At 37.4% G+C, this 27,738-nt stretch overlaps 1 protein-coding gene across 1 annotated transcript; it reads left to right on the top strand.

The window, feature by feature from the left end:
• The first annotated feature begins 1,525 nt into the window (after positions 1-1,525).
• pard6b (par-6 partitioning defective 6 homolog beta (C. elegans)) lies at positions 1,526-26,624 on the top strand. Its single transcript, XM_048177741.1, has 3 exons — positions 1,526-1,932; positions 4,964-5,186; positions 22,695-26,624. The coding sequence occupies exons 1-3, from the start codon at positions 1,870-1,872 to the stop codon at positions 23,564-23,566; spliced, it is 1,158 nt and encodes a 385-aa protein (XP_048033698.1). The 5' UTR covers positions 1,526-1,869; the 3' UTR covers positions 23,567-26,624.
• The last annotated feature ends 1,114 nt before the right edge of the window (positions 26,625-27,738 follow it).

The following is a 27,738-nucleotide window of genomic DNA, read 5'->3' on the forward strand; positions in this document are numbered from 1 at the left end:
ACTTTGTAGTTGTATTGAGTATCAAAGATACTGGCAACTTTTACTCTCTACTTGATTACATTTTTGAACAAGTAAATGTACTTTTTACTCCACTACATTTGTAATGAGTAATGCAATTACAAATTACATTTTTTCATGGCAGCTAACTTTTTCAGCAGCAGTTTGTTTCTGATATAAAGAAGCGATATCGCCATCTAAGGGCACTGAAAGGTACTATATCTTGTGCATTTTGCCTTTACCCACCTAAAACTTGTCAACAAGGATACTTTACGTGAATGTAAATGCATTAGCAGGTAGTTGCTGATCACAGATGTTTTATTTATTAGATGAGGAAATGACTGCAGCTGGTGATGAGGCTCAAACCAACACATACAGTAGATTTTGACTATTTGATTTTACATTACATTGTTTTATTTATCCGCTATATTGACAAGACTGTTTTGAAGGATATTGGTTTGCTTATGGCCTTTCTGTGCACTTGAGCTCAACTGAGACTTGAGAGTTTGTAGATGTTTAAAAGGTTGTTGTGTCGACCTTGATTTATTGCAACATTGAGGTGTTCAGTTTTATTTTGATTTTAGAAAATAAACTTGATTTCTCATCTTACAAATCAATTGTTTCTTATTTTTACCAGCAGGACTAGTCCCCCTCAGGACTAGTGCATCTTTGAGCCTATACATTCAGCATGAGTAAAATACTTAAGTACTGTTAAAATCAGATACTTTAAGACTTTTGGAATTGGTTACTTGTGACTTGTAATTGAGTTATTTTTGATATAAGGTATCAGTACTTTTACTCAAGTATGGTTTTCAGGTACTCTTTACACCTCTGCCCAAGACTAGTGTTTATTCTGTGTTTACCCTTAAAGGGTTAGTTCACCCTAAAATGAAAATTCTGTCATTTATTACTCACCCTCATGCCATTCCACAATCGTAAGACCTTCGTTAATCTTCGGAACACAAATTAAGATATTTTAGTTGAAATCCGATGGCTCCGTGAGGCCTCCATATAGGGAGCAATGACACTTCCTCTCTCAAGATCCATAAAGGTACTAAAACATATTTAAATCAGTTCATGTGAGTACAGTGGTTCAATATATTATAAAGCGACGAGAATATTTTGGAGCGCCAAAAAAAAAATTATTTAGTGATGGCCGATTTCAAAACACTGCTTCAGGAAGCATCGGAGCACAAATGAATCAGTGTATCGAATCTGCTGTTCGGACAGTTTGACACGCGATCTGAATCATGATTCGATACACTGATTCATTTGTGTTCCGAATCTTTCTGAAGCAGTGTTTTGAAATCGGCCCATATTTTTGAAAAGCCTTTATTTATTTTTTAAAAACCCTTTAAAATGACTGTGGTGGTGTTAGATGGTAACACCGTGTACTTTGATAGAGCATTCGTGGTGTTTACATGAAACTCCAAGGTACTTTAAAGAACAAAATACTTTTTGTTAGTATCTGTACTGGGCTGGGCAACGAGCCTCACTTGTTCATGACAAATGAATGGCTTTTGTGACCAGAGGGGGCGCGCTTGATGTCGGCTCTTCACGCTGAGCTGTTTCCTGGGTGCACGCAGCGTCACAGTCAGGCCGTCCAGTACTATGTGGCAGAGCGTGTGTGCGCGTGCATGTGAGAGAGGCAGGGTAGAGGCAGAGTTTCGGAGCACGTTCAGTTGACAGGCGTCGCCGTTGCTACTCGATTCCGATAACAACACAAGCAAAGACACGGAGCTGTCGCGAGATACGCGCCTTTAACTGGATTAAGCCGAGAAAATCCGTTTTGGACGGACCGAGCTCAAGGCGGATGAGCGCAGCCCGCGGGAGGGCAAGAGTGTTTCTGCGGCGGGGTCCAGTTAGCGAAAGATGAACAAAAACCACCGAGTGCCGAGCAACCGAACTCTGAGCGCCGTGGAGGTGAAGAGCAAGGTGCGTAGCCAGCGGGCCAATTACTTTAATTAGTGTTCAATCAAAGAACAGACTAGTGTTCGTGTTAGGAATAGACTTACAGTACATTTGGGTGTTGAGACACAATCACACTGTCCTGGTAAGTTCTGCCAACCTTGTGAGTTCAGTCGACCGTTTCTTTAGTACTTTGAGGACATAAATGTCCGTAAGTTGTTGTTGGGGAGAGTTGGAGTGTTTTGACAGATGCTGTCTTATCTTATGTCGTCAGGTGTTTATTATATTATAAATAATATAATGCCTCAAAGTTTTTATTTGAGTTGTTTTATAAATGTTACAAAGGTAACCCGTGTGTATTTGACCGGTCAATTTAGCCACAAGGTCTCCCAGTCTATGGCAAGCTGAATAGTTATTTATTTAAACTAACTAAATAACTAGCCTAACTATATGTTACTGTTACTTATTTTAAGTATTAATAAGTAATTAAGTATTTACTAGCATCAATTTTATTTAAACTAATAATTATTCATTACATACTAGCACTTATTCCTTTTGTTTCTAGTCATTATCCTGATAGTAATGAATAACTATTCTGGTGTTGCTGATAACAAATTGCTGTTACCATTGAAATCTATTGAGATCTGTGGTTTAGATATCAAGTGCTCATGCCAGACTAGTATGTAGTAGTTCTTGCTGGTCCCTGTTCCAGTTTTACTAGCTATTCATTAGGTAATAGTGCTTTAATAATCCGAACTATGCCAGTATGAGATACAAGTATCTCAGTTGTTACTAGTAACACTTCTTATCTCAGTGGTTATAATTACTTTTTTGTTGCCATATTTAGTAATGATTATTTCGTAGTTCAATTTAAAGTTTAAAATGTTACTAGTGCCAATTGGAATCCATGCTAATGTCTAATGAACAGGTTCTTGTGTTTGTTCAAATAGTACTAGAAAAACTGGAATAGATGCTACTATTATTAGAGTAGTTACAAGTAACAACAGAAAAGTTCTCTAACTAGTGCGCATTTTCTTGTAAAACCAGAATAAGTTCTAGTTGGATAAATAACTTGATGTCAGAAGAACCATAGATCCCCATAGAATTCAATGGATTTTTTTTTTTTTTTTTTCCAGTAACAATAGAATAGAGACTATTAGCAAAGACTGATTGAATAGATTCTAGTTCCTATTGGAATAAGTGCAGTTAATTTTTAAAAGTGCTTGTAAAAGGCCTACAAGTAGATACTGGTTTGTTTTAAGGAATAACTGGCTTGCCATTGCTATGTATCAGTTTGTCAAAAGTCTTTCTTGCTCCTAAACTTGTTTCTTTTGGGAAACAAACTGATGATCACTCGTTTTGGATTCCAAACTTCACATACACATGACAAGATAAGTTTGAGAAAATTAAATATTGACTGTTCTCAATTAAATAAGTTAAATCTAATACCAAGCTGCACGTGTGATTAATGAGATGACTGTTACTCAACACAGCCTTTATCTCAACTGTGACGTAAGACCAGTCTTACAGGCATTATACATGCCTGAACATCGATACAGGAGATATTTATAACTTTATACCACTATCTGATGTACAAATCAAATATTGGGTTCGTCTCAAAACTAATAACCTGTCTACCTAGACAGGGTTCTGAAAGTTTATCAATGTAGAGAGTTCAATCTCAATCATTGCTTTTTCTTGTTTATGCCCATGTTATTGTAGGTAGGGATAGTTATTCACCACCAGAGGAATGTATATGCTGTTTAGTATGTTTATTCTTGATTTTCTTGTGTTAATCATTATGGATGGCACTGTAAACAAGAGTCTGGTCATACTCCCTCCACCAACACAAAGATTTACAGGGCTACTTTATAATGGACAAGCCATGCTTAGCGAGTGATGACGTTACAGCTGACTAAGTCTCAATCCTCCCTTCACATTGTTTTTTTTAAATTACCAAACCACTTCATAAGTTATTACAAATCATGAAAGAATTTAAGGATTCTGATTCCAATCATTTAATTTATGCATCACATTTTTGGCCCATGATTTTCCTGGTTTATAAATAATTTATATGAGTTCTTTTTTTATTGTTACTCATGCTGTTCTATAGTTAGTTACTCTATACTAAAATCTAATGCTTACTTCCCCTTAAAGGGATAGGTCACCCAAAAATTAAGATTGTTGTAATTTATAACAAAAAGGTTGCTTTTTTTTCTAGTGATGCACCATATATTTGGCACCATATCGTTTCTTGGCTGATATTAGCAACTGTTTAATTTATTGGTATTGATGTATATTAAATATTTATTGGCATACTTGGTATTTATAATGGTCTCTGCATATTTGAAGATATAGATCATCATCTAAAACTAATTTAAAGAGAGATCTCTGGAAGAGCGCTTTCCTGTTAAGAGAGCACGTTGGAGTGAGTTGCTGTGTGCATTAATAGTTTTCATTGTGTTTTTCACATCTAAACAAAGTACTATGTGTTTTAATATCAGCCATTTATCGATTATCAGCCGTAACATATCATTATCAGCTATTTTTATCCTTTACAATGAATGGCAGCTGTAGCTTTAAAGCTTTAAAGAGGGAGTAAAAATAGCATAGAATCATAGAAGTTCATAGACAAATATTTAGCAGTATTTATCAGTGAAATAGTAGTTCTAAACCTGTATGAGTTTCTATGTTCTGCTGAACACAAAGGAAGATTTGGAAGAATGTTTGTAACCAAGCAAATCTCACCTCCCATTGACTACCATAGTATTTACTTTCCTACTATGGTAGTCAATGTGGGAGGCGAGATCTGTTTGGTTACTGACAATCTTCCAAATATCTTCCTTTGTGTTCAGCAGAACATAGAAATTTATACGGGTTTGGAACTACTTGAGAGTGAGTAAATGAATTTTAATTTTTGGGTGAACTATCCCTTTAAATCATACTTCAGAGGACTTGGAAGTTTCTGCAGTTATACAATAAAAACTGGGAATGGGTTGTTCATCTTGTTTTACCATGTCATCATCTATGTGTACTGATGTCTGTTCCGTGTTATTAGTTTGGAGCAGAATTCAGGCGGTTCTCTTTGGACCGGTCCAAGCCGGGACGCTTTGATGAGTTCTATGGCTTGCTGCAGCATGTGCATCGGATCCCTAACGTCGACCTGCTTGTGGGTTACGCCGATGTTCACGGGGACCTGCTGCCTATCAACAACGATGACAACTACCATAAAGCAATCTCCGTGGCAGCGCCCCTGCTCCGCCTCTTCTTGCAGCGGAAAGGTGAGGGTTGTTGTTTTGAAGTGGGTCATTGGTCAAACTTCAACTCCATATGCTAGTCACACAGCCATAGTTTCCTTTAGATCCCTTATGGTCCTAACACTCACAGTGGTAGTTCATTTGTCCATCTGTATGGTGAGAATTTATATGTAGTTGTGTAGTATGCACAAATGTGTTTCAACTAATAATATATGTGGAGGCAATAGCTGTACTTCAGGAAGCTGTCAGACCAGAAGTGGTGCTTTTGTTTATATATCAGTTATATCAGATTATATTGTGACGGGTAATGTTGTTGGAAGTGAGTATTTCTGTGTGGTAGTTGTTGCTAGTTAGCTGGGTTCAGTCTCATTCCAGATAAGTTCTCTTTGTAATGCAATGCATGTAACTAACTCAGCTGCATTTAAAGATTCACTGTTTATCTTTCCTAAATGTTTATCGTTGCTTATTTGATTGATTTCACAAGGCATATTTTATTGCATAAACTTCCTTGATGTGTTTTTCTTTAACTAATGTGGCCGAGTGTTTCTTAATTTGGGCTAAAAGTCTTCAGACTTTTAGACTTTGAACCCTTGGCTGAGCTCATTTGAAAGGAACAATATAAAGTTAAAGTAACACAGTTCACAGTTGTTGTTGTGTGGTTTTGGTGTGTCGTGGCCCCAGGCTGCGGGGTGCCCCACTCTAAGCTGTGTCTGTGTGCCATATGACCTGTAGATGGTAAGCCACTTTGTCAGGTGGAGATTAGAGGGGTCACTGTGTAACATTGTGTGGCCGCCGTGTAATTGAAACGCAGACGCTAGGTTCATGCTGTGACCTGTTGCTATGGCAGAATATGTTACACAGAAGAGCACGAGGACCCACCCACTTTTTAACTCCGCATGGGGAGGAGTCCTATCTTGTCACATGTTTTAGTTTTTGAGTACATGCGTGTGTATGTAGGGGGTACGCAGACATTATCCTAAAGGCTAGTTGTGATGTTTAGCTTGGTGCACTAAATGCAACAGAGATTAATATGCACACTTGATATAGGCTGATTAACTAAAAAAAACTTTTTTTTTTTTTTTTTTTACATATTGTGCTTATTTTAAAGGAAATTCTAAACATGGTAAATAAAGGATAATAACTATATTAGCACCCATACCAACGGGCAATAAATGCTGCTTTAAATGCTTTAGCTGTTTAAACTCGAGTAGATTCTGATTGGCTGTCAATATTCTTAAAGGGATAGTTCACACTAAAAAGAAATTAAGTGATTATTTTCTCACTCTGGTGGTGTTCTAATGCCGTATGCCCATCTTTCTTTTTCGGACCACAAAAGGAGAAATGTTTTTTAAAAAAGTCCCGCTTGCACTCATCCATATAATGGCAGTGAATAGCTGCCAGCATCAAGCATTTTTTTTTTTTTTTTTTTTAAAGATGCACGGAAGTGTCTCTGGATGATCCCATGTGACACGTGCCATATATTCAAAGTGTTCTGAGGGTATGCGATTGGGTTTGGTGAAAAACAAACTGAAATTGAATGAAAATCCTGAATTTGACCATCGGCTTTCTGTGCGTGGCTATGCGACGTGCGCGTTCATGAGACTCTATCAGCACAGCAGTTCACTCATCCAGAAAAAGCACACAAATTATGAGAAATAATGACTAATGGTTACACTTTATTAGGGATCTAATGATGCACCTGGAACCAGTTGAAAATCGATTAAAATATGTGACGATTCAAGTCGGCTAAATGAATGAATGAATACATTTGGGGGTGGGGGTTTATATGAATGTATAGCTGAGGGGAACTGACTGTGTTCAGAAAAGTTTAGATGGTATTTTCTTTCTTCTGTACAATGAATTTTAAAGTATCGTTTATAAGCTTTATAAGTGTTTCAGTTTCACAAAGAAATATGCAGCATTTTGTATGAGAAATAATAAAAAGACACTTTCTCATTTATAATTTGTCTTAAAGGTGCCCTAGAACCCCTTTTCAAAAGATGTAATATAAGTCTAAGGTGTCCCCTGAACGTGTCTGTGAAGTTTCAGCTCAAAATACCCCATAGATTTTTTTAATTAATTTTTTTAACTGCCTATTTTGAGCCATTATTACATATTCACCGATTAAGCGTGTGGCCCCTTTAAATCTCCCGCTCCCCCGCCCCCGCGAGCTCTCAACTGCCTTAAACAGCAAACACAAAGTTCACACAGCTAATATAACCCTCAAAATGGATCTTTACAAAGTGTTCATCATGCATACATCGATTCCTGTGAGTATAGTATTTATTTGGATGTTTACATTTGATTCTGAATGAGTTTAAGGCTATGCTTCGTGGCTAACGGCTAATGCTACACTGTTGGAGAGATTTATAAAGAATGAAGTTGTATTTATGCATTATACAGATTGCATGTGTTTAAAAATGAAAATAGCGACGGCTCTCTTGTCTCCATGAATACAGTAATAAACGATGGTAACTTTAACCACATTTAACAGTACATTAGCAACATGCTAACGAAACATTTAGAAAGACAATTTACAAATATCACTAAAAATATCATGATATCATGGATCATGTCAGTTATTATCGCTCCATCTGCCATTTTTCGCTATTGTTCTTGCTTGCTTACCTAGTCTGATGATTCAGCTGTGCACAGATCCAGACGTTTTGCCCTTGTGTAATTCCTGGAACATGGGCTGGCATATGCAAGGGGGCGTACATATTAATGATCCCGACTGTTACGTAACAGTCGGTGTTATGTTGAGATTCGCCTGTTCTTCAGAGGTCTTTTAAACAAATGAGATTTATATAAGAAGGAGGAAACAATGGAGTTTGAGACTCACTGTATGTCATTTACTGAACTCTTGTTATTCAACTATGCCAAGTTAAATTCAATTTTTCATTCGATGGCACCTTTAAATCTTATTTTGTTAAAAAAAATTGTGAGAAAATTGTATTGTGAATCGTATCGTATTGCACCGTGAGTTAAGTACATTGTTACATCCCTACACTTTATTTTAAAGTGATGTAGTTACATTGTACTTACTCAAATAAGTACTGAGTAATATTAATTAACTACATGTACTTACTATATTTAATGGTTAGCGTTAGGGTTTGATTTTGGGTTAATTACTTGTAATTATGCTTAATTTACTGTTATTACTATAGAAAGTACATGTAATAACATGTTACTATGCCACCTTAAAATAAAGTGTTACTAGACTAATAAAAACGCAACACCACATCAGATCCAGAGTGTTTTGTGCACTTTGATGGAAGCCAGCAGCACACACACACATAAAAAAGGGCTCTATGTTTGCAGTCACATCAAGGTGCAGAGTAATAAGACTGTCAGACTAACTGAAATCTGTCCTGCAGCATCTTGCTTTCGTTGAATGGCACACATTCAGTGATCTGGGTTAAGATAGCCTTCGCTGTGGTTGGAGTTCACGTGGGGGATGGGGGGGTCTGAGGCATTCTTGAGCGGTGCGCCTCGTCTGTGGATTGTGTTTGGAATTCTGGGTTTTGTTCTGTGGTAGCCTGTTTTGCATATTCAAGTGGCTTGACTTGAGCTCAGCTTACTGGATCTTTAGTGAGGATGTTTTGTAGGGTGTACATGTACATCTAAACACTCCAAATGAGGGTTTACGTGTTTCTATAGGCGTCCTGTCCCAACACAGACACACATGCTTTTTCAGACAACATCAGGAGGATGACCACAATACTCCAATCACATGCTTGTTTACCTGCTACCATGGCAGCAGTGAAGAGCCCAAGCTGATTTGGGTTAATGACAAGAGATTCTTGAGTGGTGATTGTAGCATGCCGGAATAGATACTACATATTCAGGAATCAGGATTGTGGGGGAACAAATTTAATTATTTAAGAATTGACCATTGAAAATGGCAAAGCTCTGTATTCGAATACTGAGTGGGACGTCCCCCCACCCTCAATGTCTATGGTGGTTACAGCACTGCCTGTCTGTTTTGGATACATGTTTGCTGGCTTAAGGGGTGTTGGCACCTGTGTGTCTATTTGCATCGTGTGATTTCCTGATCAGACATCCTGCTCAGCTGCTGCTATGTCATAATATTGGGTCTTTGCTCTATATTCTCTGTGCCCTGCATTCACTCCTCCTTGTTACTAGCTGATTAAAGGAAATAACCTCTTGTTCCAAAACCTCCTTAGACAGTGTTTTATGGCATCATAGTAATGCTCCTGATGTGAAATGTTCCTTCAAGCCCTCTAAAATAACAAATTTTGGGCAGCATTGCAGCAACCTCTTTTCTCAATAGTTCATTCAGTACAGAAAGGCAAAAAACCTTAATCTAATTAAAACTATTTTACCCTATGTGATGTATTTATATGCTTATTAAGATCATGTTTTTACACTGTAGAAAATAACTTCTTAAATTCATAGTAAAAAAGTATTATGGGTTATTATATATTGGTCTGCTTGATCGATCTACATTGTAAAACCCAATAAGTTTAGAGTACTCAATTTTTGTAGACACAGATTACCTAAAAAAATTTAAGTAAAGCAATTCAAATTTTTAAAGTAAACAATAATTATAAATAACAATTAAGTCAAACTGAATTTTTTTAAATTTTATTTAATGTTTAAGTCCACTGTACTATTGTTTACCATTCGTAATGTTTCTTATTTTTCAATTATTTTGATCTGGTTGTAAAACCCAATACGTTTAGAATACTCAAAACATTTAAGTAAACAACTCAAAGATTATTTTAGTAGAACTTAAAAAAAAATTATTTTATACTACACAAATTCAGTAATTACAATTTATTTGAAATATTGAATAAACTAACACCTAATTTTTACGGTTAAGTGTTAGTTGCAACAGCACACCAGAATGCGCTAATGTAACCATCAAAGAGACTATCACTATTTACTTGCATGAACTGTTAATTAACATGCAGTATTTATAGTCTTGAAGTTTGGCAGCCAATTCTCGACCTAACCACAGGCACTACTCTTTACCCTGATGGTAACTCTACAAAACATCAGCATATCAGAAACTCATTTAAATACCAAAATAACAGAACATTAAACAATAACATGTCTTCCTCTGTATTAATCTTGTGCAAAACACTCAAAATAACACTCAATTTCAACATTTATTCCCCCTTACAGAGTGTGACGCAAAGCATGCTTGGAACTTGAAATCTGCTGCAACTCAGTTTAATGTTGAATGGATTTTTCTGATGACGTTGGTTACATCAGTAACTTCGGCAACGACGTGACATGGATGAATTTTTCAGTATTTTGCAGTACAATTACATATAATGCAGTTTTAAGCATTTACAATTTATAGCTAAACAATCAATGGGTATTTTTCTAGAAAAATTACATTTTATACAGTGTAGATCAGCAGGACAGAAAAGGGGTGTGCATAGGAGCATAGGTATCATAAACATATCCGATGGGCATCCAACAGTGATCTCCTGCTCAATCTCCACACTTAGCCCTTTTCCTCTTGGCAATCCTTTGGCATCGGGGTGCCAAATTTTGTTTTGCGTTCACCCTAAAAATTGCATTTTTGCGCCCTGTTAGCGACATGCTACGTTTAAACGAGTGGAGTCTCCCGAGTGTTTTACACAAGGATCATTATTTGTGTGGAGTGTGGATTTGCTGCCTCTGCACAGCGTTCTAAATCTGTCACTTATGAGGTTCCATTTCGGTTAGGATGCTGCCTTAGAAGAAAGCTGCCTAGTTGGCAGCTGACAGCTCACTAGGTTTTGAACAAAGCTTTAATTTGAGCATCCACACAAATACTTGATAACATTTATATCAGATTACAAAATCTTTTTAATGAGGTTGTAGTTCATTAATTCCATTGAGATTAATATAGAAGTCGGCTAATAGTATTAGCATTAATCTGTCTTTTGTTTACTAAATTAAAACTTCCGTTTCTAATAATAGCGCTCTGATTCATTTCATTGTGTTATTCATTACACATAATTTCCATTCCTTTCATAGTTTTCTTAGCAGGTCTCTGGGATCCTCCCTGCTGGGTTCACCTGTCTGAGAGGTGTGGTTCTGGAAAGTAAATGGAATAGTTTCTAGAGAGTGCCGTGACTTATATTTTAGGAATCTACCCACTCTTTCCCTCTCCCTTTCGCTTTACCTCTCCTCTTCTTTTCTGAAACCACAAATTTGTTTACTTTTCCATTCATGTCATCAGCTGAATCAGGGCACAGGGATGGGTTTGTGTTTTATTGACACCTGTGACGTCTGCAGGTTTTATTGCCGTTTCAGTTTTAGGAGGAGCCGCTTTAATAAGAGGGAGGAATTCCAGGGTCAAGGAATGTCAGACTGATACACAGAAGCACTGGAACACTGTTATGTCATCATGCCTGGGTAGAGAGGGCCAGCGCGATCGGCCCAGTGCCTCTCTGCTGTCGTCAATGAAGCGGAGCGGGATGAAGGAGGGGTGGAGGGTGCGCTGCATGGTGGAAGAGGTTGTACTTTTGGGGGGGAAGGGGCAGTTAGCTGCAGGATTGGGGGGAGGCGTCACACTGTGTGGAATGTGGTCAGACTCTGATCACCTCTGGTGATTAGATTAGACAGGACAGGACGGCTGCACATGGGTGCAAGGAATGAAGAAGTTTGTGAACATATGGAGGTGTAGAGAGGGACCAGATTGGGAAAGAGGTGCAAGGAGGTGTTATTAGTGGGAAAACAATCTGCTATACTTCGTTGTTGAAAGAAAAAAAAAATAGTGTAAGACCTGGTCACTGGTTAGTCCTGTTTTAGATGAAAGGCCAAGTCATTGTCAAACACAGTGTTTGTTGTTAACTCATGTTCAAATTGAGTTGTTCTTGTGCTTCATAGTGATTTGTAGAAGACGTGTTGATATCATCAAATATTGACAGAGTTTTTCTCATGGTATTGTATCGATACTTTTGATCCTTGTATCAATATACACTACCGTTGAAAAGCTTGGGCTCAGTAAGATTTGAAAGAAGTCTCTCATACTCACCATGGCTGCATTTACTTAATAAAAAACAGAAAAAACAGTAATATTGGGAAATATTATTATGATTTAAATATATTTTAAAATGTCATTTTTTCCTGTGATGGCAAAGCTGAATTTTCAGCACCATTCAGTGTCACATGATCCTTCAGAAATCATTCTGATATGCTTATTTGACACTCAAGAAGAAACATTTCTTATTATCATCAATGTTGAAAACAAAAATCAAACTAGACTAAAATAAACTTGTCAAGGGTCAAACACAGTTTATAAGATGTTTTCAAAAAGAAAACAATTAAAAAAGAATTGAAAGCAAAAAAAAATGGTGCTCTAAACTTTTCAATATTAAGATGCAACTTGATGCGGTGCTTTAAAAAAGATGAATATAAAGATACAGCTTTTCAGAGACATTGAATGAACAGTTTTGGACTATTGTTACACATTCCTGTGCCATACTGGTAAACCATGTGAGAGAGACTGAAAGTGATTCTGCAGTACACAGCTCTGATGTAGGATAATTTGTTGTTCATTGCCTCTGTCACAAGTTTTGAATGCTGATGATTTTAGTGTTTTATGATGCTTCTGTGTATGATTAACCTCAGAGCAGTAAAACACCTTCCAAACTGAACTCTGACCATGTGACCTTTAGCAGTGCACTTCACATTCTTCACAGAGTCAAAGGCAAGAAAAGGTCCAGGTTATCAGAAAAGTCCTCGCTGTGGAAACGGTGCCCCAGCTTCTATTGAGTGCAGGGAGTCTCTGCTCCACAATTCCATCTTCTATAACATGGAAAAAAGGGTGAAAATGTGTGTAGACTGATCAGAATTTCTATCCAAAAGTGAAAGTGCCAATTATTTCACAGGTATAACCAAAGCAAAAAGATATACAGTATATGGTTCTGCTCATGTATATCAAGTTTACTTACTTAAGTACTTTAAAGGTGCCGTAGAACGTGTTTTCAAAAGATGTAATATAAGTCTAAGGTGTCCCCTGAATGTGTCTGTGAAGTTTCAGCTCAAAATACCCCATAGATTTTTTTTAATTCATTTTTTTAACTGCCTATTTTGGGGCATCATTAAATATGCGCCGATTCCCGCTCCCCACACCCGGAGCTCACGACTGCCTTAAACAGCATAAACAAAGTTCAAACAGCTAATATAACCCTCAAAATGGATCTTTACAAAGTGTTCATCATGCATACATCGATTCCTGTGAGTATAGTATTTATTTGGATGTTTACATTTGATTCTGAATGAGTTTGATAGTATGCTCTGTGGCTAAAGCTAACATTACACACTGTTGGAGAGATTTATAAAGAATGAAGTTGTGTTTATGCATTATACAGACTGCAAGTGTTTAAAAAATGAAAATAACGACAGTCTTGTCTCTGTGAATACAGTAATAAACGATGGTAACTTTAACCACATTTAACAGTACATTAGCAACATGCTAATGAAACATTTAGAAAGACAATTTACAAATATCACTAAAAATATCATGGATCATGTCAGTTATTATTGCTCTATCTGCCATTTTTCGCTATTGTTCTTGCTTGCTTACCTAGTCTGATGATTCAGCTGTGCACAGATCCAGACGTTAATACTGGCTGCCCTTGTCTAATGCCTTGAACATGGGCTGGCATATGCATATATTGGGGGCGTACACCCCGACTGTTAAGTTACAGTCGGTGTTATGTTGAGATTCGCCTGTTCTTTGGAGGTCTTTTAAACAAATGAGATTTATATAAGAAGGGGGAAACAATGGTGTTTGAGACTCACTGTATGTCATTTCCATGTACTGAACTCTTGTTATTCAACTATGCCAAGGTAAATTTAATTTTTAATTCTAGGGCACCTTTAAAGAAATCAAATTTGTTTCCAGGTGGGCTAATTAAAGCCTGAGCACTCTGATTTCCTGGAAAATGCCAATCAAATTGGAGTTTGCAATGTTTGTGTACAGTATGCATCAGAATGATCTGAATAGACTGTACACTCTTTACAATAAAGCTTCAAAATGAGGGTTTTTGGAGCAATGCCATAAAAGAACCATTTTTGGTTCACCAAAGAACCTTTTGATGAACAGAAAATAACAATTTTTAATAATGTAAAGAAACTTTTTCCACTATAAAGAACCTTTTTTGCAATTTCATTCATGTAAATGGCGTTTCATTGAACCATCACAGAAACTAGCTTAGCCCTGCTGAAAGTGGCACATCCTAAGAAGCAAAGCAGTCACAGTCACTCCCTAAGAGACAGAGGATGTGTCAGAAGGGCAAAGATGATGCGCTGAAGGAAGAGAGTGGGAGAGAGAAGAATGAGCAGCGTCAGCATGAATTAAACTGAAGGCAGCAGTAGTTTCATGACATGAAGGAGTCGTTCTACCCACACACTCTCTTATTAAACATGCTGCCTGGCCTTAAATTTGTTACAAAGGTGTTCACGGAGCTTTAGCGTTATAAAGGAACTATATATGAAAGCAGTCCTGTGCTATGCAACATTATTAATACTAAATTAAGTACAAGCTCTTAGAAATTATTTTCTGTGGTAATCAACAACTTGCCACAGGTGTGTTGATTACTACAGAAAAAAATATTCACTTGCTTCAAATGTAGAAGTAAAAAAAAAAACAACAAAAAACAAATTTCATGACATTTTATATGTCTTTCCGTATAAAGTGGTCCAATAATTGTAAAATTGAAAATTTAGGAAAATTAAAAATGGCCAAGCAACCTCCATTGGACCACTTGAGATGGAATGACCCTTTTACCGTATCATTTCTTCTGAAATTTGCTTGAATGCTTTTGAATGCAAAACAATGAATCCATTTCCAATTTACCACATAAAAACAAAATGAATTATGGTTAGTTGCTGTACGTATCATTCAGATGTTCTCTTCCTTTTTAATTATAGGTTGCAAAATGGATCAAATTTGATATGCTGATATTCAACAGTCTGGCTCTGTGCATATAACACTTAAAGATCTTGAAGACCTAATGCTTGACACCAGGTCTGCTGTCTGTACAGTTCACAGGAAATGCATGATGATGATGCGTTGGCAGCTCAAGGTTGTTTACACATAATAAGGAATTTTAATGGCTTGTCATTTTTTCTTAAATTAGAAACTGCTGTAATGATTCCCATGCAAGTTTCATACACAGTGCACCTTATTTTTTCCGTATGTTCTCTGTGTATCTTATTCTTAAGGGCTATTCCCATGTTTCATTTCTCTCACACTTTGTTTTCTCCCTCTGTTATCAGAAGAGGTCTCACTTTATCATAGCTGTGTCACAGAAGAATGCACTCAGCTGGCCCAGAATATAAGCACCCCATAAAGTTTCTCTATTCAAAAGATTTTACCCATCAACCCTCACTCTTTCATTCTCATTCTCTCTCCCTGGCCTAATAAGCACTCATTATAGCCCTTTCTCCACCCTCTCTTCTCCCTTCTCCTCTATCGTGCCGTGACTGGAACGGGATGGTACACACTCCTCATGTGGGAGACGTCTGGACTTAACCTTAAAGAGGCAGAAATGTTTCCACAGATGATGTCGTGCCATCAGCAGCTGCTCGTCTGAATAATCTGGGTGCACAATTCTCTGCAAGCAGCTTTGTGGAGTGAGACCCTAAACAGAAAGTAGAACATGCAAAAAAAAAAAAAACCCTGAATGAGACATTCACAAAAGTGAAACATGAGCCATCACGGCCTTCATAAGGCCTGCTGAATATTGGATGAGATGAGTCTGTCTCTCACACAGTTTGCGGTGAGCAGAGACACGGTGTGACATCTCTATTGTTTTCACACTCCTCGTGAGATGCTGCTCACGAACATGCCTGTGAACTTCTGAACTGACCATGAATACTTCATTATCAATAGTCATTAATCACATAGATGTCATCAAGACAAATACTAATAAGTATAAATATGTAGTCGTAATGTTTGGAAGGTGCACCAAGTATGTTACACTTCGTTTAACACCGATAGACATGAACAGTATAGATATGTTTAATATGAAATCCTGATGTGTCATCAAAAAGTATTTTATTCTATTTAAGTGATGCACAATATATTGGTACTGTATTGTTATCGGACGATATTAGAGATTTTTTGGTATCGGCAGATACTGGGTGTTTATTTGTTTATGCTCATTTGCCCTGTTTTTACATTTAGATTACCTTTGAAATCATCCAACACTTATTTAAATAGGATTTTCACACTGCGCTTAACCCCGGGTTATCGTTGTTTTAAATACCGCTTTTAAAGGAACGTTTCACAGTTGTAATTTAGAAGCAGGGTTAGCCCCGCTTTTTACCCGGGGTTATTAAATCCTTCTCCGAAGCTGGGTTAGCACCGCTTTTGCGGTGTTAACCCCGCATTGCAGTGCCAAACTTGTACAGTGTGAAACTATGTGGTGTTAGAATGTTACAGCCAGATGCTTATCAGACAACCAATCGCGTACTCATATGTCATGGAAACACTGTATTGTATATAAACAGTAAATTCAGCATTTGAGAGGAAAAATGTCAAATGCTGACAAAAACATGACAATTTGAGTGAAGAAAAGACCGTTTCATTCTTACCTTTTATAGTCCGAAGTGTCCATTCAGTATAAACTCGATAGTAGTCAGCAATATGAGGATATGCAATGCTAGAGCTTATGTACTGTAAACAGGTTGCATGCTGCGTTTATCCAATCAATGACACTGACACCGCAAATATCCAAATAAGATCGTTTATGCGGCCGGGGCTTAGGAAAGTACAATGTGAAACTTCAGCTTATGAATACGCAGTTTGAAACGTGAAGCAAGATAACCCAGGATTCCGTTTAACCGGGGTTTAGAATGACCCAGGGTTAACTATTTCAAGTGTGAAAAGCCTTATAATTTAAAAACTTAAACCGTTAAATGTTATCATTTGCAAATCTCAAAATGAATATCCATTTTTCATACTGTGCATTATGTTGCGATGCCTAAATTCATGCGATGCCTAAATTCATATAGTGTTTTATGTTTAGTTTATTTAGATAAGTAGTATTTTTAATTTTAATATTGGCTCTATTTCAATTACTTAACGGTCACATGACCTAAGACTGCAAGACCCGTAATGGGATACCGATCATCTAGCAAAGGTGGGGCTTTCACTAAGCTGACACACACACACACACACACACACACACACACATTACTCTCACTGGTTGACATGGCATACTGATCACACAGACTGCATCCTGGTGTCCTCTGACAGGAAGTGAGGACGGTGCTTGCACTGCCACGGTCAATGGTGACCACAGTATCAGATAAAGCCAGTGTCACATTTCGGCTGCCATTTTAACACACAACTGCAAAGAAATCCACACTGCTTCACTGCCTAAACAAAAACTGAGACGTTGAAAGATGTCTCTTATTCTCACCAAGGCTGCATTTTTTTTTTTAATCTAATATACAGTAAAAACAGTAATATTGTGAAATATTATTACAATTTAAAACAGTATTTTCTATTGTATAATATTTTTTTAAAAGTAATTTATTCCTGTGATGGTAAATCTGAATTTTCAGCATCATTACTCCAGTCTTCAGTGTCACATGATCCTTTAGAAATCATTCTAATATGCTGATTTGCTGCTCAAGAAACATTTATGATTATTATCAATGTTGAAAACAGTTGTGGAAACCATGATACATTTTTTTCAGTATTCTTTGATGAATAGAAAGTTAATTTATTTGAAATGGAAATATTTTGTAACATTGTAAATGCCTTCACTTTCACTTTTGATCAATTTAATGCATCCTTGCTGAATTTTTTTTTTTTCTTTAATAAAATCTTACTGATGCCAAAATTTTGAATCGTAGTGTGTACATTTACTGTAAATTAAAAAAAAAAAAAGTAGTTAAATAGTTTTCATGCTATAATCTAAGGTCTTGAAAAATTTAGAGAAAAATCATTTAAATTCTTATGTCGACTAATTGTTTGTTGAGAGTTGATTGTATCTCCAGATCATAGAGAGCACAATGCATGATGGGGTGTAATGATGAGGCCTGCATGCTTGTGTGTTTGTGTTTGATTTAAACACATGATCGTCTGTCATATTTGTATGATGAGCCATTATGATCCAACTGGTTTCTGTAGTGAGAGCATCAGGTTTCACAAAGAATCAACTGTGTTGTGTTCAGGAAGTGAGGTGATGAAGTTTTGTCTGTATGTCAGAATGATGCAGTTTCCATATATTGCTGCTTTATGCATCCTCTCGCTTTTTCTGCTCTGGACCTCTGAGCTAGTTTGTGCCTGTTTGAGTGGCCCTCAGGGACTTCCCATGCTGCCCTTCAACACTGACTATGAAGCCATTGTTAAGCTTTAATATGGAAGAGTGGAGCAGATAGGGAAGGAAGAGAGGAGATGAATGCTCCAGGAGATGTAAAGAGACCTCCATACATGCTCGACTGCTCCGGCCAAACTTACATAGCTAAGACTTGTGTGTGCATGCTGCATGTTTGTGAATAAACCTCAGTTCTCTTAGGTCAGAATGAGATTTTTTTATTACGTCTGCAGGCATTTAAGGCATTTTGCCAAATGATTGTTAAAATTTCAACATATTCACGTTGAAACAAAACACAAGGACGATCCAGTTGGTTTTCTTGTGGGAACTGGCAGGGGGACCTTTACTCTCTCTCACTGAACAATCAATCTTGTGTTTGCGAGTGTGTTTTGACTATATTTGGGCTGAAGTGAAATCTATTCCCATGCTAGATCACACAGCCTCATCCCTGCTAACATGATCCTGGTTAAACAAACACCGTACAGGAAGAAATTTTCCTTTTAGAGGTACAATTCAGGTTTATGGCATAAAAAATCCATAAAAATGCATGGCTTTAACTTAAGTCACAAACATTGTCAGACCTAGATACAAAAGATCAGTAAATAACATAATTGAGATGTTTGTAACAATCTCATAACATGGTGGTTTTTGTTAATAATTACATCTGTCAGGTTAACCATTGTTCGTTCAGGTAAATGAGAGTTCAGAAAAGCACAGTGAACTGCTTTGAACTCTCTCATTTCCAGCCTTTACCTGCTACATACATTTATATCCCCTCTCTCTTCCTACTCTATTCTCCTTTTTGATCTTGAGTATGAATGTCTTGCAGGTGAAAGTCCAGGCTGTGATTAAGCCTCTGAGGAATTCATAAAGGGCAGCTGAGAGAGAGCGAGAAAGAGAGAGGTTGAAAGGAGGCTTGGGTTTACAGTAGATTACACATTAGCTGAGGGGCGGAGGGAAACTAACAAGCGGGCATTCTCTACTACGGTATCCCCTGCAGGTCTCTCTTTACAAAGCTGTGGGAATAGTCCAAGTGCAAAAAAACTTGGACTATATCATTTGAACATGTTAAAAAATAATCAACTTTGAACTGTGTTTACCGACTGAAAAGTGTCAATGCACAGACACTTTTAGCTACTGCATTATGTTTCGCATGGACATTTTTTATAACATTTTATTTTAAAGTAAAAACAAACAAAAATATATGTAAGAATTTTCATACATTCGTCACTGAAAAAATGAGACCTTCCCCGACTTCCTAGGTTGTCTTTGAAACCCTGTAGATTGATTTTTACGTGAAGGACTATGGACGTTTTTGCAGAGAAAATCAAAAGTTTGTTATGTTTATGCGCTCTCTTCCATTCTGACACACGGAACGAATGCTTATCCAATGATTATGATCATTCTAAAAAAGAGCCATTCTGTACTGTAATGTCAATGTGTCATGCAAAGGAAAGGGATTAAGTCACAGACATATATATGTAGTATATAGTTTAAAAATATACTTTTATCTAAGTTTAATTTTAATTACCTAATTTGTCGACATGATGCCGATGCAGAGCTGGTGCAAACATATCCACATCACTATGATCAGATGCTTTCTTAACTGCTGTTTTCTCACTGCTGTAATTTTTGTTGTGTGTTTATTTTGTTATTGAGAGGAAAGCGTGCAGCATGTATTTACATATTCAATTACCCGTCTGAATGTTTGTTAACAGTATATATCTACAAAGGGATTTTAAACTCCTTTTTACTTCTAAGCGAAGATTGAAAAAGAATGCGAGTACATCGGGGCATTGAATCACGTTCAATACGTGTGCACGAGCGCGAGCAATAAGTTTCTGGCTGCAGTTCACTTAATGGCCACTGGTGTCGCTAATAACATGGGTTTCTGAATTCTACATAAAACCGCTTTACATTAAAGCACTCTAAATAAACTTGTACAATATGCTGATATCGGCCTGTATTTACAGAGCTGCTGAAAAATGTTAATGCCCAGACTAGGGCTGGGCGATATATCGCATGCAATTGTCACGCGCATTTCGTCAGTAAAGCCGGTTCCCTGATTACCGCTAAAATCGCCATCACCTGCTTTCAAATGGAGCGCCATTTAATAGACAGAACCGTAGATCACTGACAAGCTATGCAATATCGCGTTCATTATCGCAGATGAATCGCCTTTACTGACGAAATGCGCGTGACAATCGCATGCGATATATCACCCAGCCCTAGCCCAGATACTCTTTTGCATTATGTTGCCCATTCTTATTTTATTTTTTTGTTTTACTTTGTTTTAAAAGTGAGCAAAAACAGAAATTAAATTATTTGTTTAATTTGCAGTTGTTGTTCAACGACTAGTTGACAATTGTAATCCATCCCACACTTCAGTTTAGGGTTCAATTCTCACTATTAGCTATGACCTCTTTGCCTCAATAAACTCTTAATTACTTCATTAATAATTAGTAATGTAGTTGTTAAGTTTAGGTATTGAGTAGGATTAAAGGCAGGGTAGGCAAAAAAATGTATAAAAAACTTTTTTTCAAAATTTGTTTAAACTTTATTTATATATCAATACATAATTAAAATGTAAGTACTCTGAAAAAGAAAGTATAAAAATCGAGTGTCTGTAGACCTCTCACGACTGTTTTAAAGACAGCTCATTATTTCCATTCACTCCACCCCCTCCCTTCTGGGCTCCTTCCAAAGCCACGCCCCCAAAACGCATGAACGTGTGACTCCGACCACTGAGCTGGAAGACGCATTATTTACCTGAGACGAGCGGAGAGGAAGGAGCACAGTGCATGTAGTGACATCATGTCAGAATCACATGTAATAAAAATAACTTTATAATTATGAAGATAAACAAGATGTATTTTAGTACTCACTATCAAGCTAGCATATTGATATTGGTAAAGTTTAAAATATATATTTTTTGAATCGCTAACGAGCTAGTTATCTATAAGGCAAAGCTAAAAACAGGTTGCATGATACACGTTTTTCCATTACCATCATTTACACTGTGATGAAGATGAATTTCGTGTAAGATTCATAACATATACGTTGTTCTACAGATCAACAGAGTAACATACACTCAAATATCAACTCACAACTGCATTGCAGACACAAAATAATAACACACACATACAACAAAGTGTGTACGACACACACAGATACAAGATAAAGACATCAGTAAACATAGGTAGAGAATATAAAAACAAAACAAAGGCGAAAAAAACGTGCAGGTAAACTTACAGGTGAACATGGTAAAAGACTTAGACAGAGGGTAAAATTATGCACAATTCAACACTATAGCTATCATTATTTATCGTCTCTACTACGGCTCGCTAAGTAATGTTATGTTAGCTATATTACGCAGCTACGTGTGCTAATGACACATGCTTCATGAAAAAATAAACAAAAAAATATGTATGATCAAAATACAAAAAGAAAGATTTACCTGTCCAGCAGAAATAAAGCCATCAAGGAGTCACTTTTCAGCCCCTTGAGTTCCCTCAGTTCTCGCCATCGCTGGAAAGCCACGCCGATATTAACTCGCGTTTTATTTCTTTGTTTATCCAAAGACTTTTTGTTCATTGCCTTTTCTTGTACTGTTACTGTCTTCCTTTTTTTGCCTGGTTTGCCTTCACTAACTGCATAGGCCGGTACTGTGAATTTAGCTTGCTGTTTCTCTGCCATTGTTTTGGTATTCCTAGGATCCATGCCTCTTGGATTCCCCAAATCAAACGTGTGCGCGCAAGTGGGCAGGTCATGTGTGGCAAAAGGGTGGTTGCCATGGTTGCGAGAGAGTGACAGCCGCCTAAGCCAATCCTATGTTTCGTCCCGGATGGAAATAATGAGCTGTGTTTAATACAGATTAAACGGTCTAGAGTCACTCGATTTTTATACTCTTTTTATCAGAGTTCTTACATTTTAATTATGCATGTATATATATAGAAAGTTTAAACAAATTTGGAACAAAATTTCTTACCTACCCTGCCTTTAAGGGATGTAGAATATGGTCATGCAGAATAAGGCATTAATATGTGCTTTATAAGTACTAATAAACAGCCAATATATACTAGTATGCATGCTAATAAGCAACTAGTTCATAGTGAGAATTGGACCCTACTTACCACTTGTTTTTAACCCTTATTCTTTTAAATTGCAATGCCTAACATAAGACTTACATATTAACATTCTCCTTCTCTCTTTTCTTCCTTTTGTGCAGAGGAGGCAGATTACTCTTCATTCGGTACGGACACTGTGACCCGTAAGAAGACCCCAGCAGTGCTTGCAGCAGTCCTCCTTCGCCCGGACGCCAACAAGAAGAAGCCTCCAATCATCATCAGCCTGCCCAAAGATTTCCGCCCAGTGTCCTCCATCATCGATGTGGACATTCTCCCGGAGACACATCGCCGTGTCCGTCTATACAAACACGGTCAGGAGAAACCACTGGGCTTCTACATCCGCGACGGTTCCAGCGTGCGTGTTACGCCCCAGGGCCTGGAAAAGGTCCCGGGAATCTTCATCTCCCGCATGGTCCCCGGAGGCCTGGCGGAGAGCACGGGACTGCTGGCCGTCAATGACGAGGTGCTCGAAGTCAACGGCATTGAGGTGAGCGGAAAGTCTTTGGACCAAGTAACGGACATGATGATTGCTAATAGCCACAACCTCATTATAACGGTCAAACCCGCCAACCAGCGCAATAATGTGGTACGCAACAGCGGAGGCGGGGCCACATCCGGCAGCTCAGGACGATCTTCTGACAGCAGCACCAGTTTTTACGGTTACTCGACACCAGGCTCCATGGCTATGACCCCGTCCCATATTATCCAGAACTATGAGCCGGACGAGGAGAGCGAGGATGAGGAGGACTTGGTGATCGAGGCAGACGGTGGGACTAAACTCATTCCACAGGCAGCGGCGCGGGCGACAGCAAGCTCTAGCATGCCCGCTCTGCCCAGATATGAGCCTCACCTCGACCTCCGCCCTTCGAATGGTACCATGGCGACCAGCACAAGCGCAGGGTCTCTGAATGCCCGTGACAGGAGCTTGGAGGGGCGTAATCTAGAGGAGGAAGGCACAGTCATTACACTGTAGAGCATATAATCACACACACATGCCAATACACACTCTTGTGTGCCATAGGACTGAAAATGCATGTCTTTATACTTGGGTGACCAGGACCAAAAGAGGAGTACAGTCACCACAGCACCTTACAGCACTTCTCTATAACCACAGGGACCAGGTAGTCCCCGTCATTGAACCCATGGAGAATGGCACAGCACCAAAAATAGCTGCTTCTTGAGTAATAATGAACTTCATGAGTCAGTGCGATTGAGCGAATGCAGATGCCTGTCACGTGACTGAGAACAGATACTCGGCAGCGTATGAATCATGACAATCTTTTTTTACTTTAACAACCACTCCCTTTCTAGCATTATGACAGAGAACAAAGTACAATGGGCTTAACCATCCTGTGCGTTACCATGGTAACTGAGTCTGAGCTACAGAACTTCAGAAGGAACTGAAATATGCTCTTCATCCATTCCTGTCTGCAACACTAACACACCCTGCTTTCCGATTGTTTGAACATTTGTGGCGCTCGAGCCAATGATTAGGAGGTGTTTTCACTCGATCGGACATTTCAGTACGGTTGTAGACTGCTGCCTCGGTTAAGATACAGATGTCTATTATTATCTCAAAAGTTTTTATTCGTAGCCAAAAAAGACAGATGATTAATGTGATGTGTTTTATTTGTACCACTTTCATTTCTTTTTGACAAGGGCTATCATCCTGCTCTCTGCTACCTGTGGTTTATTTTACCCATTGATCTCTACTTGATAAGCCTTTTGGGGCTTTGGAATAGATCGTCATTAGCTGTAATGTTTCAGTGGAGCACTCTGAAGTGGACAGAAGCTGTTTCATGAATGAAGAGTGTTCTGTGAGGTTCAGTTTGTTCAAACCAAAAATAAAGATTGTCATCATTTACTCCCCCTAATGTCATTCCAAACCTGTATGACTTTCCTTTCTTCGGTTGAAGACAACAAAATATCTTGTTTTTTTGTTTTTTCCATACTTTGAAAGTCAGTGGGGTCCAATGTTATTTTGGCTCCCATTGATTTTCATTTTACGGACAAAAACAAAACATATTCAAAGATATTCAATCGCTCATACAGGTTTGAAACGACCTGGTGGTGAGTAAATGAGGACTTTTTGGGCGAACTATACGTTTAATGCATTAGGTATCATGATGTAACAACAATATTTTTACATTAATTATCTGTGTACATTTGAACATTTCATGATAACATTAGTTAAAGTGTTATGAACAGTGATCAGTAGTATATTTATGAATTAATTAATATCAACCTAGCTATATAAATGCTGTAAAAATTGTTGTTAATTTTTGGTTTATGATACATGATGCATTATTCAATATTAACAAGTTGAACCTTATTTTAAAGTGTTACCTTTAACAATAAGAGTTGCAAATGAATCATGGAGAAAACAACCCTTGATTTATAGTGATTATTGAATCACTGTGTATATCTGTCAAAATATTCGATATCGCCCCTTATTGTTTTTTTGTTTTTTCACGTCAGCAGCTTACCAGCCAAACCCTTCAGAAATTATGTAACATGATTTGGTCTATGTAGACTTCACTACGTTTTTTTTTTAACATTCAACTGGCTGAAATCTCAGTGACAAAACCCTCTGTTAAGTCCTCGCAAAATGCACACTATTATCATATTGTCATCTAACTCCAATACCCTCGCAAACCCTTCGCTTTCAGTGAGTGGGACCTTCCTACTTTTAAAAATGACCTCTTATATGAATGACTGGACATAAGAACAATTTTTAAGCTCTTACTTTCAAATCACTTTTTTAAGTCCATATGACTATTGGTACATTTCTCCCCTTTTTGTCCTTATACATACATATCATAATGATATGCATGATGTCACAGCTGTAAGCTTCAATACGAACTTTTAAGATCTCAGAGTTTGTGTCAGCGGATGCACTGGAAGAGACTGACAGGAGACAGACGTGCCTATGCTCTTACAGTTATAGGACCCGCTGATGGAGATTTAGCCGAAGTAGCCTTTCATTATCTCCCCATTTCTCTCTTTATAATCGCTGATGAGGATCCTAAACACTGGGCGTCTGCTCGGTTCCTCTACAGAGCTTTTCATGGCACTTACTTTACCAAAACCTGCTTGTTGTAGCACACGCACTGTAGCTGTGATCATTCACACTTCATCCAGATCGTTCATTCTCGTGGTACAAACGACATACTGAATGGAGTCTTTAGCTGCGTTAACTTAATTTTACATTAACCACTAGGCTACATACGATTTGGGATTGTAACCACAGAAGTTTTATTTATTTTAAAATAGACTATGTATTTTTACTTGCTTTGTTTTAGCTGACATAAAAAAACCTCATGATTTTCATTCTTTTTTATTTTATTTTAGATCATCTCTACAAAATGGTGTTTTAATTTTTTTCCACTTGAATTTTCGGTGGAACGTAATGCTCAGACCTTTAGGGGGAATATAAATATGAAGAATAACTTGCTATTTTCCAAACTGTGAATATCTTTTCATTTCTAAAGTTGAATATATATCAGTGAGAACCTGCTTTGAGAGACCTAGAAATAGGCTTTTAAGCGTTATCATTCATGTGTCAATTCCTCTTTTTGATAATGAGCTTGTCAGATAAATCTTAAGGTATAGATTTGTACTGAAATTATCAGTATTTTCTTATTAGTACTACTTTGATGTAAATTTGTTTCACATAATGAAACTTTTAAAAAGATAAATACTATATTATGACATAGCTGCACATGTATTATAGTCAAATCTTGGATGAAATAAACTAATATGAAGAAACCACTGATGCTGTTCCTTTCTTAATTTGATGTATTTGTAATGAAAAAGATTCATTTTATTTGTGATAATCAATATGTGACAGTTTGAAATGTATGTTGGAGGACCAGCAAGTTTGTTTAAATAGCACTTTTTACAATGCATATTATTTCAAAGCAGCTTTATGTACTGTATTATCTCAATGTTTCAATGTCTTTATGCTACTTTAACATAACATAATACATTTGAGGAATGAAGGAGCCAATAAATATCTTATGCTACAGTTACCATTGCTAAATTATTGGATGACTTGGCCAGGGACTGTTGTCTAAAAAAATTTTTCCAGTGTTTCATGAAATCCTTTGAACTGTTTTGTATTGCAGCCAGTGATTTTTTTTTTTTTTTATATATATATATATATATATATATATATATATATTACAGAACTTGACAAAAGGCTGTTTTAGTGCTGCTTTACAAAGTTCAAACAGCTTTATGCAACTTTTACAAGTTACTTTTCTTCCACTCTAGTGTTGAGAGTTGAAGACTAGAGCAAACTCAATCTCTGAACGCTGATGTCAGGAGGCCACCCTGTGGTTAAAGCATGTAACAGCATCCAGACTTCTGCTTCAAAGTGTAGCTTTATCTAACCTTACAAAGGATTGATTTGCCTTTGCACATATTAAAATACCCACGGTCTATTAATTAATTTATTTTTTTGCAATGTATTCAATAAGCACAATAAATATCAACAGAAGTCCATCAGAACCTCTTGTTTAAATGCAGTTCTTTGACAAGTGGTAAAATGCTACAACATCTGTATTCAGTTGAATAATAAAATTATATTATTCTCTACACCATTACATAACATTATTTTTTATTGTGATTTGTCTGATATGGCAAATGTATTCACATACCCTTTTATAGGACATTTAGCTCAGGAGCATTCCAAATTCATTTGTAGATGTTCCTACACTTCTATTGGATTTAACCTGTGGCAAATTCAATTGAATGAGTATGATTTGGAAAGGCACACACCTCTCAATAAAAGGTCTAACAGCTGAAAATGCTTATCAGTGAAAACCAAGCCACGAGATCAAAAGAACTGCCTGTAGAGCTCAAAGACAGGATCTGGGGAAGACTACAAAAACAATTCTGCTGCATTGAAGGATCACAGAAGCATGAAGCCTCCATAATCCTTAATGGTTTATGGAACAACAAGGACTCTTCCTAGAGCTGGTCTCCTTACCAAACTGAGCAATCGATGAAGAAGGGCCTTGGTTAGAGTCATGACCAAGAGGCTGATGGTCACTCTAGTTGAGCTCCATAATCATATGGAGATGGGAGAAACTTACAGAAGGACAAACATCACTGCAACACTCTGTTTATCTGGGCTTTATG

This window comes from Megalobrama amblycephala, linkage group LG24 (assembly GCF_018812025.1).
Source record: "Megalobrama amblycephala isolate DHTTF-2021 linkage group LG24, ASM1881202v1, whole genome shotgun sequence".
NCBI classification, from domain to species: Eukaryota; Metazoa; Chordata; class Actinopteri; order Cypriniformes; family Xenocyprididae; genus Megalobrama; species Megalobrama amblycephala.

What these genes read in the sequence shown, in the direction of transcription:
- pard6b (XM_048177741.1), top strand. Translation starts at nt 1,870, where the DNA reads ATGAACAAAAACCACCGAGTGCCGAGCAACCGAACTCTGAGCGCCGTG. An exon ending in CCGTGGAGGTGAAGAGCAAG is followed by an intron (nt 1,933 to 4,963) that starts GTGCGTAGCCAG and finishes CCGTGTTATTAG; the next exon opens with TTTGGAGCAGAATTCAGGCG. An exon ending in CCTCTTCTTGCAGCGGAAAG is followed by an intron (nt 5,187 to 22,694) that starts GTGAGGGTTGTT and finishes CCTTTTGTGCAG; the next exon opens with AGGAGGCAGATTACTCTTCA.